We start from the raw sequence: 15,159 nt of genomic DNA on the forward strand, positions 1-15,159 counted from the left end.
CTCAACATTGCTACACACTGCAAGAAGGGAAGGGACAAAAAAAAAATCATATTTATTTTCAAAGGGATCCGGAAGTTGACAAGTTAAAAATGACAAAATAATTAAAAGATTTCAGACATAATGCAGTCATTATAAAAACTGGCATAGGTAAGGTTCTTTAGCAGAAATTGGAAGACAGAAAATAATTGTTCAGCTTATAGAAAATATGGAACTTGAGCAATTCAGACTGTTTGATTAAAAATAATTGTTAGTGGAATAAGCAGGGTGGGGGGAAACCCCCCAAAGGTACTTAGATATCCCGATTTAAGTCTATGTCAAGCAACTGACATCTGTAGAGCTAAAGGACTAAACAACATACTGCTCAGATCATTTGTCAGGCTGACAGTGTTGTAAACAAATTAGACAAAGCGTGAAAAGCACATATTTCAGCAAACTCTATAGCGACGACTATAGAAAAGGCAAAAGTGTCCAGTACATGGTGTCACATGTACAGCATGCAGCAAAACTAATCACGTTGAAACTGTGCTACTCTAACAACACAATTTTGTTAAAGCAAAATGTTTAAAAAAATAAAATAAAACTTGAATGTGAGTAATAGGACTCTGACTGGGGCAACAGACTGATCAGGGTGGTAAACTCAAGTAGAATTTGCATTTGTCTATCCCCTAAAGATTTAAACAAAGCAATTGGATGTGAATGCTACCCCATGAGAATGATAGATAATGTTATTTCCAGAATGCCCAAGGTAAATCTTTTTCTGTTCTAAATGCCTGTCAAAGATTTTTGGCAAGTGCCACTGGATGATTAAAATTTCATGTTGTGTGCATTTAATGCCCTGTTTGGAAAGTTTATGTTTAAAAGCCTGCCATTTGGCTTTGAAGCAGCCCTGCAAGAACTGAAGTATTATATGGAGGATATCTCATGGCTAGTTTGGGTGGAAGTTAATGCAGGGGAACAGGCGATGCATAGCATAATGAAAGGGTATGTAAAATATCATTGAAACTATGAGAGAAATCAAATCAAGTTAAAGCAAAATGCCAATATGAGCTAAAAAGGAAATTGTCCACATGTTCAGTGAACACAATGTTAAATCTTACCAAAAAATGTAGAAGCTCTTTGTGCGATGGAACTGCCACAAGGGAAAGATGCACTTCAAAGATTCATGGTATGAGCATGTATCATACTATAATCACCCCTACCCATTGCATATATGTGTACTGCCTCTGCTTCCTGACAAAAATGCCAGTTGATATGGGGTGAAGTGCAAGCTCAGTGTCAAGAAAATAAAACACTTCAAAAGCCACTTACATGCCCTATTTTGGTTTAATCAACCTGTAAAGCTCTCAGTGTATGCAATTTCATGTGGCTTGGCAGAAGCGCTTTTGGGAACAGGTCACCAATAAGCCATTGCAAGCCTTCTTGTAATGATAGTCTTTGATATTAAATGGTAACCAGGGAAGAAAACTTCTGTTGAGGCACCAATTCAGCAATACCTCTAAGTATGTGCTTAGGTGACTTAGGGCTACAAGGACCTGCTAAGCCTAAAAGGTCTTCTGTACTGGATAATATTGATGAAGACTTTGAGGTTACTGTGACACTGGTCATAATTCTGGCCACAAAAGCATATGACAGACTAAAGCCTGAACCCTTTTAAAATATAGCTTTTCAGCAGCTGGAGGAGACAATTGTAGAAGACCGGGCAGAAGAGAAGTCAATACTTCTAGCTGGTGCGAGATCTTTTGGCATTTATCATGATGAGCTAAGTGTATGAGAGGTCATTACACAGGAAATGCTAGAAATACTCCATAGTGAACATACTCATTTAAAAACCAAGGAAAGAGCCAGATGCACATTCTAGATCCTTGTCTACAGCTGAGAAGCATTCAGCCCAACTTGAAGCCACCTTTCTGCTCCCCCCAATTTTAGGCTGTTTGTGTGCCAGACTAGTCTCATATCGTAAATTAGGGGAGCCCAAGGACTTCTCTAAATTACAATGGCTGCAAAGAGGATTTTTCCAAAGGGACTGTTATAGCAACTAAGATATGCTAATAGGGAAGCCACTGGTCATGTCCCTTGTTTTCTGAGCTGTCTGCAAGGAGCTATTAGGAACTGCTATGCCAGTTGTGCCACTGGAAGAATCCCTACATTGTGATGATCTGCCAGTGGCTGGCTAGGCCAGCTTTAGGGCTTCTTTGTGCTGGCAGTGTGGTGCAACATGGTGCAACCTTTTGTTGGCTAAGCATGGCGGTCTCACAGATGTAGTCTCAACAGTTGATGTATGTACAAATATAAATTGTAGTATCCCCAAGAGCTGTTATCACCACGCAGTTCAAGACTGAGGTGGTCTGAAGCAAGAGCTGATCTTTTCCTTCTCAAAGTTGTTGACCAGTTGGTGCTCAGATATTCTTAGAATAATAGTTAAGCATGAGCTAAACACATTGTGGGTTTGAGTCTACCACACTTATTCATGCTGTGCAGGACGTAATGGAGAGCGGTTTCAACAGCAAGATGCACGTGTATGGAAAAAAACAGTTTAAATCTGATATTAAGCTGTTTCCTCCCCTCCTCCTCCAAATATCATGGCTGCTGGTTACCTCAAATTGTGAGCGAGCTGCTCGCAGCTTAGTGGTCAAAGGGATTGTATTGTTTATGGAGAACAGAAGTGGGTCTTGAAACCCTGACCCATTTATTGGAATTTATCTGAATTTTGATCTGGATGTTTCCATGTGATGTGTCTGGGCCAAATATTGTGAGAACAACCTTCCTCGTGACACAAAACCAGGACAGCAGCCGTGCACACTCAATTTTTAAAAACAAAGTGAATTGAACTTTTGCAAATCTCTGGAAAGATTTATGTGACGTTTCTGGCCAGTTATTTTATCCAATTTTGACTCATTTCCTAAAAAATAGTCACTAAAATATATTGCAGTCAAAGTGTGATACAGTTGATGGTGGGAGATGAGATCCCTGACATTAATGCATTTTACATTAATTGCTTAAAGAGTGACAGATCCAGACCTGCTAGCAACACAGGATTAACTAACCCTGAACTAAAAGCTAGGTCTTGACCATTGTTGCTTGCACTGGGCTGAGCAGCTATCTATGGGAGTTGTGTTCAGCACCTCTCAGGATAGGGCCCATAGTTTTCAAAACCACAGCAGTTAACATTCTTTTTTGAGAGTGAAAAACATGGACTGAAACTCTTTGATTGCAAACGTTCTCTCCTGTAGCAGATTTGCATTGTTCCCTTTAGAAGCTGGAAATTCAGTAGTGTAACCCTTATCAGTAGAGACTCTTGGCTGCTATACCCAAAATGCCTCTGAATGGTTACATAATCCAATCATTTTTAACAAAAGGAACTATCCAAGTTAAGTCTCAGAAGCAAAATGTAATTGGAATTAGTATTAGTATTAAAAAAAAAATCTGTTCTGTTCCAATTTTGTGCTCAAGCCAGCATGAACAATAAAATACAAGCATATTGAACCTGCTTTTGTAGGCTGTTGTATGCAATCACTGTGAACTAAAAATGGAATTTTTGTGCTTTGCAATGTTATTTTCAAGGTGGCTAAAGTCATTCTTTCTAAACATTTCATTGTCTGAAGCTAAATAATACTTTTAAAATAAAAATAAACTTTGGTTGGGGCTAGATAATCTCTAGAGAGAGGTAGTGAGTGAAAAAAAGTGACACTAACACATTTCTTTGTGTCAGTATTGGACAGATTACTATTTACAGTGGAACATGTCTGACTACCCCGGAGTGAAGAATGTTCGTTTTCCTGATGGTCAGATTTGGAAGCCAGATATTCTTCTGTACAACAGGTAGGCACATCTTCATGAAAAGTAAGCATAATTATTCCTTTAGAATGTCTAGGTGTTGGTTACTAGCATACAGTGTGTGGAAAGCAACCATTATGGTGCTTACAACAAGAAAGATGATGATGCAAGTGCTTACCAAAAAACGTAGTTTCAGTTTCAGATACAGTGTGATTATAGAATCATAGAATATCAGAGTTGGAAGGGACCTCGGGAGGTCATCTAGTCCAACCCCCTGCTCAAAGCAGGACCAGTTCCCAACTAAATCATCCCAGCCAGGACTTTGTCAAGCTTGACCTTAAAAACCTCTAAGGTAGGAGATTCCACCACCTTCCTAGGTAACCCATTCCAGTGCTTCACCACCCTCCTAGTGAAAAAGTTTTTCCTAATATCCAAACTAAATCTCCCCCACTGCAACTTGAGACGATTACTCCTTGTTCTGTCATCTGGTACCACTGAGAACAGTCTAGATCCATCTTCTTTGGATCCCCCTTTCAGGTAGTTGAGAGCAGCTATCATGTCCCCCCTCATTCTTCTCTTCTGCAGACTAAACAATCCCAGTTCCCTCAGCCTCTCCTCATAAGTCATATGCTCCAGGCCCCTAATAATTTTTGTTGCTCTCCGCTGGACTCTTTCCAATTTTTCCACATCCTTCTTGTAGTGTGGGGCCCAAAACTGGACACAGTACTCCAGATGAGGCCTCACCAATGTCGAATAGAGGGGAATGATCATTAGATTATAATTAGAATATGATTATTAGAAAACTAAACTTTACTTGCACTGTTTAATGATGTTGATGGGGACAATTTTCCCCTGCTCCTGCCTGAAATGTCACTCTTTTTGAGGTAGAAGAGCTCGATTGCCTGTAGGCCCGCTCTTACTCTTTGTCCGGTTATGCCAGAAGAAGGCCAGGAGACACTGGATGTGCTTTAATTAATCCGCAGCTTTATTCCTAAATATCTGGGAGTACTTGGCAGATAAAAGTGTGCAGTACAGGTATGCCATAGTCATTTACGTATACCTGATAGTATAATTTACACATATCCCCCCTTTACCCATCCTGGTCCCCAGCCAACCTGCTGCTGGGACCCTGCAACAGTGCCCTAAATGAGGGCTAAGGGGGGCTATGGAGGGTGGGAGGGGTTTGGCTCCCTCTCTTACCACTCATAGGAGCCCCAACCTCCTCCTGTTTCTGCTCCTTTAAAGAATACTTCCTCTAAATCCTTTACCAATCCATTTAATCTGCTTGTTGTATTCCTTCCCTACGGAGTACCTTCACTTGGCATCCTTCCCATGCCTACATAATGAGTTGCAACATCACAGCGTATCCCCGCCCCATTTCATGTTCACCCCAACTAAACCTCCAACCTGCAGTGGGAAGGAAAAAAGTCCCCATGTCACCTTGGCCCATCTGGCATTGAGGGAAAAAAGTCCTTCCCAGCCCACTGAGAGAGGACCAACTAGCATAATTCACACAGCACATCATGACAAACCCTGGTATTTAACTAGTCCCAGGGGTGGGAGTGTGGGTGCTGCTCCACTTGGTCCTGGTAAAAGAGGGCTTTTCCTGCCCCAGTGTGGACCTAAATAGACCCCCCTCTTCTGGTCACTTAGTGGGGAGAAGTGTCAGTGTCCCCACCCTGACCTGGGCTGAAGTTGCCGCAGCAAGTCACTGGCTTTCTAGCCCTCAAAGGGGCCACACACCTTTTCCTGCTTAATGTGCAGCGAGGTCATTCTCCTGTCTGTGCTCCCCCAAGCTATAGAAAATGTTAGCATACCATTAAAGGAACTGCTGCTGTCTTCTCTAAACAGCTGACTCTTTAGGTCTTTCAGGGCAGGCAGGTAGATAGCAGCAGAAATTACCAATTGCTCAATGAAGGGAGTCTGAGCGGCACTGATAAAAATCCTCCTCTTGCATCTTTATCTGCCAGCTTCATTTGTGGGATTTGTTTAATAACAAAGATGGTACAGTACTGCTCTTTGTAAAACCACTGAGTGTTTTAAACATATTTTATGCTTTTATGTACACTAAGCTATACAAGTGCCAGTTTGTTTGTTTAAAGTGTATTCTGTGCTGAAGAAACGGGCTGAAAAATTATGATGCTGCAGCAAAATTAGTACAAGGGTAATTTTGTATGAACTCTTGTGAAAACTATGAAACTTTAAAAATATTACATAAAATATTTCCAGCAAATCACTTACTCAGTTAATTTTTAGATGGGTTCACCATAAGGCCATAATGAAACTTTCAAAGCAACCTTAACTATGGAATCCCTTTACTTTATGGTGTTCTGGTAGTAAGTCTGAGGTGAGTACACATGCTAGTACATTCAGGACTTAATACCAGGAGTATCACCTATTAATAAATACACTGCAGAACCAAAAGCCATCTAAGCTTCTTATTTAATAATAAAAAAGCTATATCCTATCCTCATTCATCCATCAAGTAGAAGTCTCATTAATTTTAATAGGAGTTTTGTGTGAAAATTGGGTGTAGAATAAGGTCTTTAATCTTCAATATTTTGTTAAGACAAGATTCATAGTTCATTGATAAATACTGGGTGCTGCTGCTTTGATTACTAAAAATACCTGATGTAGTAGGAGATGAAATGTGGGTTTGTTTTGCACATGAAATGTAATTTGGTGTGTAGGCATCACCACAGTGTAACAAACCCCAAAATATTCTTTTAGCATTTGTTCTGACACTGGTGAATGTATCTAGCCTTTGGCAGCGTGTAGTCAGTTTTTCTGCAGGTTTTAGAATCAGTGAGAACTGCCTGTTAAAGCATGTCATTTATTTGAAAGGCAAGACTTTGCTTCACCATATAACATCAGTCTGAAATACTCTTTCAATAATGTATATATTATGCATGGATTCATGATGCACATCTAAGAGAAGTTATGAGAAATATAAAGGCTGTTTGGAATTGCAGAAGTAAATCTATTTGGATATATTCTGTCCAGATTATACCCTATGCAACCCCAATGTAATCCACAGGATTGCATGGGTTACACATGGGGCAGAATTTAGCCCCATGGGACCCAATGCTACTCTTTTGAATTCAAATTTCTCTTAAGTATTATGAAAATAAATTATTTCACTTCATTAATATTAACACCTTTGCGAATTACCTTGATTACACTAATTGCCTCATATAGTCCAAGGCTCTATGGTGCTGTAAAAATGAGACCATCTGTCTGAACAGGGATACGAACCATATCAGGAGAAGCGAGAGCAGATTCTAACAGTAATTTCAGTGCTACTGTCACCAAAGTTCTATCAGGAGCTCAGATATGTTACTTTTACAACAAAGTTGACTGAGTTTTAAACAGATTTTTTTAAAACTTCTACTCAAAATGTATGAAGTGGAAAAGATAGCCTTCAGCTAGCAAAATCTACTTGTTGTACATTTGTATTGTCACAGATCTTGATGGCTTTTGGATTTAGTAGACTTTGCTAGTTGAGCACCATTCCTGCTAATGTTGGATCAACATCATATATGGTATATTGTAGGTTTCTGTTATGAAACAAAAGGAGCTTTATTGTAGTTCCTTTGTGAAGTAAGTGTGCTCTCCATCCTTTCGTGTAAATCCAACAAGTCAGATTCTGCCCTTAGTTATACCCATACAGCAGCCTCTTTGTACAGCTTTTATCTCACTCATTGTTAAGAAAAAGTTCCATAAACAAGCTGGGAACAGACTTTGGCACCAAATTGAGTCTGTAATACATGCATATGTGCACCCCAACTACAATCATCACAAATACTTGTTTGTGTACAGTCACTTATTTTGTATGTGCAGATTTTGTGTGCACAACTCAGATGGCATATTTGAAAATTTGTTTCCAAAAATTCAATTTGATACTCAGAGTAACTATTCTATAGCAGAATTACAATTTCCAGTGATGAAGTGTGTGTGTGTATGTGTGATATAATCAGTGCCATATGTTATCAGCTAGTTCTTTTATACCCATACAGTCATAAATGTCACATGACCATACAATTATAAATAGGTATAATACACAGTTTTTTTAATGTTACATAGTTTAAAGTTCATGTGCCATGTTACAATGGTCCATCCATACTGATTTTTGTGTTAAACATTTCTTTGCTGGATCAGTTTGCCTCCCTGTTAAATAATGAATAGGCTAAAAAGTTTTCATGGAAGTTGCAGGACTGATATTTGCCATAAAGGATGGGTGAGAGCATGAGGAAAAACAGCTTCTATTATTTAAAAACCTCCATCTGTAGACTCTGAACATCTTTAATTTAGTGCCTTCGACTAGAGCATTCCTTTTTGTGTCAAAATCTGCTGAATGCTAACAAAAACTACCAATGCAGTGTCAATATTGTTTTCTGCAGGGCAAAATAATTAAAGAACCTATCAAATAAAACTTACCTTAAAACCTCTCTCCTCCAGTTTTGGTGTTGAATAACTGTAGCATTTTCAGTCTATATATTCATTTCACTTGTGTTGATGATGAAATTGCATATATGTGCATGTGCATCTCCACATGTCTTGTAGAATCAGATACATGGCCTGCATATTCAGGGACTGTAACTGATTGTACAGCAGTGCTTGCCAGCGTACAATATCTGAGAGCAGGATTAAGCCAAAGGCTTGCTTTAATATTGCCAGGTTCTTGACTCCTCTGATTACCAGTGTTGCTCATTTGAAGCAACACTGTTCTCATTTCATTCTCAGGTGTGGTCTTTGCACACTTTGCAAATACATTCCACAACATATAATGGGAAAATAACAAATAACAACTATTCAGATTAAATATGTATGCTGTATACTCATTTTTTTTCCTGCATGGCCTCTCAGAACAAAGGACATGGGGCTAGAGCAGTATTTCTCAAACTGGGGCCACCGCTTGTGTAGGGAAAGCCCCTGGCAAGCAGGGCCGGTTTGTTTACCTGCCCCGTCCGCAGGTCCAGCTGATCGCAGCTCCCACTGGCCGCGGTTCGCTGCTCCAGGCCAATGAGAGCTGCTGGAAGCGGCGGCCAGTACGTCCCTTGGCCTGCTCCGCTTCCTGCAACCCCCATTGGCCTGGAGCAGCAAATCGCGGCCACTGGGAACCGCGATCGGCTGGACCTGTGGACAGGGCAGGTAAACAAACTGGCCCAGCTCACCAGGGGCTTTCCCTGAACAAGTGGTGGCCCCAGTTTGAGAAACACTGGGCTAGAGTTTCAAAATGTTTGCCTTGAATAGCACAAAAACTAGAAATGGAGTGAGGAAAGCATTCAAGCATGTACTTAAGTGTATCCCTGTTCAGAACAGCTTGCTTCACTTTAAGCCCATGCTTAAGTGTTGAACTGAATAGGACTGCCTCTCTGAATTGGAGCCTAACTGATGAGTTTGAAAGAGTGAAATGAAATCAAATGAAACAGAAAAATGCTTGACAATGTGGGACCGAGTGCAGGCACACGCATTCTCCCCTCCCTCCACCGCACTTTGTAACAAGAATCAGCAACTGGGCAGTGGTGGGGGGAGGAGGGTGGAGAGGGTAGGGGCTCTGTGCCATTACAGCAGCAACCATGTGTACTGGATGTTGAAAGGGTGGAATAAGAGCAAGGCCATAGCCCAGTCCTTCTCTTCAGCAACCAGCAGAGCAGAGTAGGTGGCATGCTGCACCTCTCCAAGGATAGCTGCTGCACTGCTGTGTACTGCCTGGGAGACCACACAAAGGATACAGCCTGGGGCTTTTGGCTGCAGTGCTGTCCATCTGACACAGCAGGGGACTCCACTGGTAGCTACAATAGATTAGCACATTTGTATTTGGCATGATATAGTATCTCCGTGGATTGGGTGATTATAATTTTTTATCTTCTAGTGTTTAGTGTCTAGTGTGGCTATAGAATTATCCCTTAAATTGTATGATTTTGTTTTTCAGTCTAGAGACTGTTCAGGACCCATGTGTACATTATGCCATAAGATTGAGAAATGTCTCCACTTTGTTTTGAAATGCAGCTTGGCAATACTTCGATTGAAGATGGCAGATAGCATCAAATTCTTATGGGGTTGTCATAGAACAAGAAGTGAAACAAGCAGAACTTCTCATTAACTGAGACCTAATAATGGACAATGTTACCAACATCTATTGCAAACCATTTCTGAGGCGCTGGATGTTTAGTAGCAACTCCAGAGTGTGTACTGTTACCAGCAGCAGTAGCCGTATTGTCATGTTTTTTTCCTCTACTAGCAGTGGCACTCGCAGCGGGAAAGACTGAATGGGAGGTGATAGTTTAATACAGCTGTTTTCCGCCATGTCCTTGCTCTGTGTCTGTATTTGAGAGAGCACCTTTATGACAGCCCCAAGTTGAACAGGAATGGTGTATGTATTATAGTGGCATGGTAGTGCCACATTAGTTGAGTTGTCCCAACTTCTGTTTAAAGGTTGACCTTTTAAAGTCCTCTAACATTGACATGCTTAGTCATGTTCCTTTAAAATATGGTGTGCCTCAGCAGGGTACAGGATAGGGTTGGTGATCCAAATCTGGGGTCATTTGAACTAGGTGTTGCAGAGATACAAGCCCCTACCCCCCACACATTTTCTCCAAAACAGCCATTTTCCAAAAAGATTTTAGGTATTTTTTTTGTTCGCTTGGCTTTTTTTTGCGAAGAGCTAGTGATGACTGTTGAATCAATGTGGTCAAAATGGTCTTAATCTGTTGAGTTTTACCAAAGCGAGTGCATGGCACCCACTAAATCCTTGTTTCTCAAACTGGGGCCGCCACTTGAGTAGGGAAAGCCTCCAACGGGCCGGGACGGTTTGTTTACCTGCCCCGTCCACAGTTCCGGCCAATTGTGGCTCCCACTGGCTGCGGTTCGCTGCTCCAGGCCAATGGGAGATGCTGGAAGCGGCAGCCAGTACATCCCTCGGCCTGCACCGCTTCCAGCAGCCCCCATTGGCCTGGAGCGGTGAACAGCGTCCAGTGGGAGCCGTGATTGGCCGGACCTGCGGACGGGGCAGGTAAACAAACCGGCCCGGCCCACCAGGGGCTTTCCCTACACAAGTGGCGGCCCCAGTTTGAGAAACACTGCACTAAATCTTTGAGGGACCCAACCTGAGAACAGTATTTAAGAACATGTTCTTTGTTTGCATAGATATGTAGTGTGGAATGATTACATTCCATATGCACTAATAAAAAAAAAAGTGCGGGGGTTTCTATGCAGCCACTTTAAGCTTATCTGGGCAGTTCGAGGAAATATACCGACCCCATTGCCCCGGTGAACACACAACCCCTGACATTTCTAGTTCAAACCTTTGTGCTCCTGAGCAATAACAATTTAATAACTCATGTTTCTTGCTGCAGGTTGTCTGTTATAATGTGTTTAATTTACGAGGAGGTTTACTGTGAACACCGCAGAATAGTTACCAGCCGGTCTAACCAACATTTTTGTTCTATTGGGTGAAGAGGAGTTGGAGACAGTGAGCTTTGTGTGTAGGAGGGTGGGAATGGGGGACCAGGGATAGGGTTGCGGTGATGGAGGGAGTGGGAAATGAGGACAGGTGCTAAGCAGACCTTTGATTGGTTGTTTGAGAAGATCTGTATTTTGGCTAGTACGTGATCTGGGAGCAGATTAACATGGTCTTTCCAAAAAAAGACAGCATGGAGATTTGGAACTGACAGCAAAGGTCCTTGACCCTGAGGGAAAAGAAATATGAGTGCTGTCAAGGTTGCTAGTGTGTGGGTTCTGGACAACTTCTGGACCACAAGGTTGCAGAAGTTTATGGGAGAGCAAGGAGTACACCATGACATGGGGATTGTTGCCTACAGACTGCCAGGTTGAAAAGAAGTGGGCTGCATTGGCCATCATTGTTTTGCCTAGTTGGTAGCATCCAACTTGTGCCTTAAGAGGTTGTGGTATACTGGACATTGTGATGATTGACTTGGGAGGAAATGATCTGGCCTTATTCCTGGTATGCGCTTCATACAATGTATGAGAGCAGATTTGGACTACATCAGACTGTGCCCAGGTGCTGTGAGAGTTTTTGCTGATTTGGCTAAATAATTGCTACAGTGACAACATGAAAGTTATAAATAACTGTTGGAAAAACATTAATTGGAAAAGTGGAAGGTTAATGGCTGACCAAAAATGTGTATTGTATGACATAGAAACATTGGAAGCTCTGACACTACACTGGTTTTCAGAGATGGGGAACCTCTATTGGGCAGAGGCCAGAGATCTTTCTTTCAAACAAAACTGTTAGGATTTTGGAACAGAAACCCTGTCTGTGATTTCTCTCACCATCTGTGCCACAAACCACACCCTCCAACCATTCTAAAACATGACCAGGAGCACCCTTCTATTGTAACATAGTTGTCCTTTGCTCCAGGCTCTGTCTGTCAGTTAGGTTATATGGTGGGGGATGTAACAACAATAGAAATATTTGTATACCAGGGAGGGAGGACTTCAGGGAGATGTGATCCCTGCTGGCAGTGGGGGGTGCTGGGTACAGTATTGGGGAGGGAGCCAGGTTGAAGGGGTGCACACATTGAATGGGTCAGAGGTGTGGTTAGGAAGGTGTGCCAAAGCAGGGCTGATGTGTGTGGGTGGGAAGGTCTGGTTGTCTCGGTATGCAAATTGAGAGACATGATATGTTCAGCTGCCTAAATTACTACTAGCTCCTACCAACAATAGAGCTTTTCCTGTTCAAAAAACTAGGAAATTCAGTGGCAAAAATATACAGTAACACAGAGTTGAAGTTGCTTGGTGGCCTGTCATCCCCATGCAGAACTTTGAGTTGAGCAAAACTCAGACTTCTGAAAAACCAGGAAATGCACAGTTAAGGGTTGCCCATGCAGTTCGGTTGCTGAAATGAACAAGCTCTTCATCCTCTTTTACAACCTATTTAGTGCTCCAAAGTGAGAGTTTGGATGCACCAGTGGAAGCTGGGGGTGAGGCTGTTCTAAAAATTAGGTTCATATTTCTATTTCTTTCAATGAATTTTTAATCGGATCTCTCTGCTTACCTAACAGACAAAAACCTATGTATCTTGTATGACTCACATTCCAAGAAACATTTCATATTAAAAAAACCACAATACAAATAACAGTTATAGGAAGGCAGAGAAACACTCAGCTACTGCTGATAGTTCATATAGTGTCTTGAACTCTTAGTTACAGAAGATTCAGCGAACACTCTGTCTCATAACACAAGAACATATTCCACTAAATTAAAAAGAAGCAATTTCAGAACTGATTAAGAAGGGAATACTTTTTCTTGTAACACATAATTAGGACCCTCAGCCACGGGACATTAAGACCAAGAATTTAGTATGATTTAGAAAGGGATTAGACATTAGATGGATAAGAAGAATATCCAGCATTATTAAGATAAATAACATTTATGGAAGGGTGTTAAGTCTCCTGCTTCAGGGCTTAAGCCAATATCTCAGTATTAGCGATCAGGATGGGAACTACGTGAGGAGGCAGATTATCCCACACCTGCCATCGGTGCAGGGCAGTGGGGGGAAGGAGAGAGTCTTACACCAATGCATCTGGTGCTGGCCACAATCAGAGACAGGATTCTGGACTAGCTGGACCTGGAGGCTGATCTGGGCTGGCAATACCTATGTTCCTGAATATTTTTATTAGAAGTGTTTTAAAGAGTAGCAGAATCTCACTTTAGTTTAAAGCAGTGTTTCTCAAACTGGGGCCGCCGCTTGTGTAGGGAAAGCCCCTGGCGGGCCGGGCCGGTTTGTTTACCTGCCCCATCTGCAGGTCCGGCTGATCGCGGCTCCCACTGGCCGTGGGTCGCTGCTGGAAGCGGCAGCCAGTACGTCCCTTGGCCTGCGCCGCTTCCTGCAACCCCCATTGGCCTGGAGCAGCAAATCACGGCCACTGGGAGCCGTGATCAGCCAGACCTGCGGACGGGGCAGGTAAACAAACTGGCCTGGCCCGTCAGGGGCTTTCCCTACACAAGCGGCGGCCCCAGTTTGAGAAACACTGGTTTAAAGGAGTCTTCTGGCCTCTTTAGCCCCCTTCCCGTCCCACAGATACATCAAAAATTGCATCTGACGAAGTGGGTATTCACCCACGAAAGCTTATGCTCCAATATGTCTGTTAGTCTATAAGGTGCCACAAGACTCCTTGTTGCTTTTATCAAAAATTACTGTAGCAAATTGGCAGCATGAGCTAGGCCATAAGACTAGATTTTGATCTTGGATACGCCATTGTAACTATGGAGGAACCTTGAGGAAGTCAACGGCATTGCTTAGTTACACCAGTGTAAATACCAAAACCTGCCCCATTGACTACATACCTTTTTTTTTAAATCAGGGGAGGGGCCCAATCAGATTAATTGTAGTGTGGCTATACTGGGCCAAATTCTAGCCTGAGTAGTGTTCCTGCAGTATCACTGAAATCAGCAGAGGTGTAACAAAGAGCAGAATTTAGCCTGTGATATCTTTTTAAATTTTGGTTAATGCAGTCACACCTGAGATTATTGCTAAATTGCCTGTAGGGCCAAATTATGGCTCTGGAGGGACAGGGGGTGTACAAAGTTTTGGGGAATGCAGCGCCAGCACTCAGGTGATACGAAGGGATAATGTCTGCTGGATGCTCAGTGGAGCAGCAGTTTAGCAACATATAGCTTCCTCCAGCACAGGCTGGCTTTGACTTCAGTGTGCTTTTGGGCAGGGCATAAGTGATTCACAGGTTGGGATGGCCATAGCCAATCCCCTTCCTAGTCCCTAGGTATACGCCCTCTAGGATATGCAATGCCATTTGGCACTGCTAGCTAGCCACTCTTTCTACCAAAGCAGCCATATTAAAGCTTTGACAGATGGCTGCTCTTTAGTCTCTAACTTCCTGTCTTTTTCTGCAGTCAGCTGCAGGTGTAGGTATATAATTCCCCAGCTCAGGGAAAGACAATATATCTGTATTGTACATCTGTTTTCCTGGTTCTTATGTGCTAGATAAGAGGTTTTTCTATCATTCTTTGTCCATGGAAATGACACGACCCTTTTGTTTTTCTGATGGCTGTTAGTGATTTTGTTTCCTGTCTTTGCCATATGTTTTCTGATTAAACACACCCCTGCTGTGTGTAACAACTAGATTTCCCTTCTCCCTTTCAGAAGTTGCATTGTTTGTTTGACTAGTTTTGTATACAGTAGTTGCATCCAATATGTCAGTTGCAGTAACATTGGCCCCCGTCTACTTGATAATCATCTAGATGAGTAATGTCACTGTCACAGGTGTTGTTGACTCACAATATTGTTATAGCAGCACATAGTGACAAGGTTTTACTGTCAAACACTTGAGTGCATCTCTCTAGGGCCCACATTGCTGCCCTGCTTATAGTATGCTTGTGTGCATTTGCATTCAGCGCTAAATG

The 15,159-nt window shown here is 42.2% G+C and overlaps 1 protein-coding gene across 1 annotated transcript in view; it reads left to right on the forward strand.

Moving 5' to 3' along the window:
* The window catches only part of LOC128844983 (neuronal acetylcholine receptor subunit alpha-7), a 98,321-nt gene that overhangs the window by 64,786 nt on the left and 18,376 nt on the right, over positions 1-15,159 (forward strand). Inside the window, exon 4 of the mRNA XM_054043182.1 lies at positions 3,710-3,819. Coding sequence (XP_053899157.1) covers positions 3,710-3,819 — 110 coding nt within the window. The remainder of the gene's footprint in view (positions 1-3,709; positions 3,820-15,159) is intronic.

Source organism: Malaclemys terrapin, chromosome 10 (genome assembly GCF_027887155.1).
Source record: "Malaclemys terrapin pileata isolate rMalTer1 chromosome 10, rMalTer1.hap1, whole genome shotgun sequence".
NCBI classification, from domain to species: Eukaryota; Metazoa; Chordata; order Testudines; family Emydidae; genus Malaclemys; species Malaclemys terrapin.